Below are 4,212 nucleotides of genomic sequence, written 5' to 3' on the forward strand. Positions count from 1 at the left end.
AATTTGTGTCGCATATAAACTTGGTTTCAGCAATTTGCTCTTCATTGACCTATCAATGACAAAACAGAATCGTGTTTTCACAGTGGGACATCAGGCGAACTTGGGCGTCTCTTGCTGTAATGGGTTGAATTCATGTGTCAGCCTTCACAGTAATTGCGTAAACACAGTAAAGGCAAAGTCTTTATAGTAAACGCATCATGGTTTAGAGACTCTGTAAAGAAATGTACAAAGCGCGAAAATACTAATGAGCGTCAGCCATGTGCGCAAAGTCCATGAAATGGTGACGCCTGCACATTAATTTAATGCCACTACACTTGCCGCACTGCCTATAAATAGTACATTGTTTAAGTTCGTGCCAGTGAAACAAACAAGCCTACACAATAGCGTTGTATTACCTTCCCTTTCATGTCCCATTGTGCCAGTGGGCGGTTCCCTCTCCACCCCGGAGGAGTGTTTGCTGGCCTGTATTATAACACCAACCTTCAGGTAAGTGGTGCATCACTGGGTCTATTTTGTGCAATATAGATGTCACTCTGTCTTAAGAAATTGATTTACTATTATTACATACAAGTATGTATATCGATACGTTGCGTTAGCCGTAGTAGCAATGACTTAATAAAAGCTAGAGGGCTAGAAAATGCGCGTCGATGACAATTAAGGTACTTTCTAATGTTTTGGGTTGTTTTAGCCGTTGCGTTTTCTACGGACAAGAAAGCGTCCGTGTTTGAGAGTCACCTGTTAACTTTCAAAACTCAGTATATTGGAACAAGTTCACATTTCATTCCATGCCTCTAATCTCACCACAAATGTCCTGCTGCATGTGCTAGGTTAATCATTTACCATGGTTATACAGTACAACACAACGTAACACACTTTACGTTGGGTGTTGACGTCAGCCGTGCCAGTAACATGGAACACACCCTGACATTGGCATCGCTGATATTACGTCTGCTTGCTATGCGTTTGTTGTTGTGTAGTTGTGTTTAATGTGTACGTAGCTTTTAGATGCCAGGTGCAATCAGAATGTCTCCGTATAGCACAACATATGAGGACACGTGTACTAAAACCATATACTAGTATTAGTGGGAGACCTTAAGAACCATACGACATAGTGGTTGGCCGTTTACGTATACAGACAAAAGTACAAATTTCACTTTAAAGGATACTTTGAAATATGTGTCATAACGCTATGATTCAATAGCAATCGGGCGCGGGGACTCATTCGCGCACATGTAGTTTCGTATAGATAGTCGCATGTGCGTATCTGAGAAAGTGGATGTTGTCTGGTACATGCGTTTGATAAGGGTGAGCTTGGTGGCTATCAACGTCAAGATGCCATCTGTCGTTTTACGACAAGGGATCGTAAAGTGGATAATGGTGTGCCCGGGCGCTATATGTACATGTAGATAGATTGATTTTTGCTTTCTAAATGTATACAACAAAGACTTGATCGACACCGAGATACTTCGTGTGGGTAGAAATGTAAAAAATGTGTTTGGGAATAACGATCGAGCAATTGAAGACAGCCCTTGTTGTTACAGACTTAAACTTGACGTGGCCTCTTTCAGGTACATCTCATACTTCGTACTATATACATTGTATTGAGGACTGTTATGGGTAAAGTAGAACCCGTACGTCACTGGTACATAGAGATCGGTTTGGAGCCGAGATTTTGGGGCACTGCCGTCTGGCAGGTGCAGTTGACATACGCACCGTACCTGACCCGTGAACAGTGAAAGCTATCACCAAGTCGCCATAAATCTCCTGAGGCGTCGTCATGTAGAGATCGCAAGGTGGGGTACAATAGGGGGAACAGTCGACAAGCGTGTTACAAGATTGGAAAGGTACAGTCAGTTATCAGGTCAGTAATATTTGATATAAATATTAAACATTTTGTCCAGTTAATCATATTCGAGGATTCTTGCATACAGATATGGGGTTTCAAACGTGACCTGTTTGCCACATGTGTTCAATGATTGCTGTACATCTTTGATCTCTGTGAACATGCCGCTGAGGTTATGCATGCAATCTGCTTGATTCTAGCATCGACGATGGATGATCATGGATGTGAATGAACGGTGAATGACTGTTTAGATCAATTCTAGGTTAAGGATGGGGTTAGGCTGTGTGAACTATCAATGTCCCAGCATGGCTACCAATCGAGACTGATGGGAAAACGGTCAATGGTCAATATTTATGTTCCCGGAGTGACGATGGCGTATCAGGAACAAATATATTTGACTCGGAAGTATTGGGAGTACGTGGGGTAAACCGTTATAGAACTGTTGTGTCTCAGGACCATTTGCAGAAGTTGTTATACCATACAATTATTATGATATGTACAAAGGAACGACATTCAAAACGTGACTTCCCGTTCATGTTTCAACAGAGTATTTCTATGGAGCTGAATTATACGCATTTTAGGTGAATATACTTAGGCTATGATGATTTGATTACTACTATAATACTAGTATAACGATCACATCCGAGTGCGCATCAATTTTAGACCGTGTCTTAGAATGAAAGCAAAAGTTTTCAACTATATTGTAGATCATACACTGAGCAGCAGCAAAATACCGAATTCATGCCGTTGATTGCAAAAATGATATTGGAAAAATTATACTGAATGGCAACGTAACTCCAAAGTCAAAGAAGATGTGAAAGACGTCCAAAAATCAAGAATATATTGTTCGGTATACCACACTGTTTGTTCAACCTTCCCGACCGCTTGGATTTCATAACGAATGCAACATTTCTGGCCAAACTTTTCATTCGCATCAGTTTTGGGGTTACCAGATGATGTCATCCATATAATCAAATCAACGTGGCCTAAACGGCAGGTTACCATTTCAGAAACACGCTTAGTCTTACTCATAAGTAGCAGAGTGGCGTCTTCATTCATATTCCCTTTTGACACGGAATGCAACATAAAGAGCAGTTCTCTAACAGTGATGCCAGTGTTCACAGTATGCGTAGTAGTAGTAAGGAAGGGACTGAAGTGACGTCTGTTCCAGCTTGTACTCTCTAACAAACTGCGTTCGAGTGGACTTGTGTGGGACCCAAATAGTGTGCGCAACAATGCCCAAGTAACCCTACCCTTCAGGGGGCAGAGTGGCCTGTAAGGGGAACTGTTCTTTGTGCCGCTGCTCTTTGATACCTGGTACTGTAATAGTGTGTTCCGGGGCTCAGCATGAACGGTTTGGTGCACTGGACGGTCGGTATATGCTGATAATTTCACCTTTAAGACGCAAGTAGAAAGACTGCATCAAAAAGGTGACGTTGTCGATATATCCCTGGTCAACCGGGCAGAGGTGGACAGGTAAAAGGCATCCTGATATACTATATTTGGCAAGATTATAGTGCAAAGATTTGTAGCTTGATGAATGGCTTGGCTCAGACACGTTCATATCTAAACCGCATTTGGCAAGGATAAGTATGTACGGCTGACATACTTAATTTACTGATAGTCAGTACTAGTATTCAGTGGGAGACTGGTATCGCACAGTTAAAATCTTGCTCTAGTATTCGGCGCAAGCCTAGTAACAGCGCCTTCCGACGTCTTGGACAGCATTATGAGCTAATGGGGAGGGAATCGTTAACGTACCGACGGGCCGGGCTTACTACCCTCGAAAAGATTAGCATTGTGAAGCATTGCAAACGACATTAGCGACTTGGCGCGGTGCCATATGTTCAAATTGTGTTATGGAAAAGTGTTCTGTACATTTCCAATGGTTTTTGATGAATTGAATTAGGATTGCCTCAAACAGTGCCTTCAGAAATTGCGTACAAAAGCTTCAATTTGCGATAGACAAACAGAAGTGGCAATCTATTACCCTACTGTCGTGAATCCCACAATTCACACAAATCGGGGTATAGGGCTTTCTGAATTCACATATGTTATTACTGTGTGTCCAGGTCACATACCCCAGCCCAACACCACCTCAGCTGCAGCTGCTTGGTAATGCGTCTGGTGATGGTTTCAGGAACTCGTTTTCTCATGATGGCTTTGGTTACTGCGGTACACGACTTAAGTCTCATCCATGTGCCCAAGTTGGATTACTTCTAAATGTATTGCATAATCAATAATTCACCAAAATAACTACCCGAGTGTTCATGGGAGGGTCGACCGGTCACCGTCCTCGAATCCAAAGCATTGCGCAGCGCGTGCTATTATTCCTAAGTACTAATTTCGCCGTCCCAATTATAAAATTC

The 4,212-nt window shown here is 42.3% G+C and overlaps 1 protein-coding gene across 3 annotated transcripts in view; it reads left to right on the plus strand.

Moving 5' to 3' along the window:
* LOC118409596 (refilin-B-like) overlaps positions 1-4,212 on the plus strand; it is an 8,331-nt gene continuing 4,119 nt past the window's right edge. Inside the window, exon 1 of one of the 3 annotated variants that reach the window (XM_035810723.1) lies at positions 1-486. In XM_035810723.1, the coding sequence (XP_035666616.1) occupies positions 406-486 (81 nt within the window). In that variant the 5' untranslated portion in view covers positions 1-405. Of the gene's footprint in view, positions 487-1,658; positions 1,862-3,012; positions 3,320-4,212 lie in introns of those variants that run through there. The other 2 variants (XM_035810727.1, XM_035810724.1) reach the window with 2 other exon arrangements.

This window comes from Branchiostoma floridae, chromosome 2 (genome assembly GCF_000003815.2).
Source record: "Branchiostoma floridae strain S238N-H82 chromosome 2, Bfl_VNyyK, whole genome shotgun sequence".
Taxonomy (NCBI): Eukaryota; Metazoa; Chordata; class Leptocardii; order Amphioxiformes; family Branchiostomatidae; genus Branchiostoma; species Branchiostoma floridae.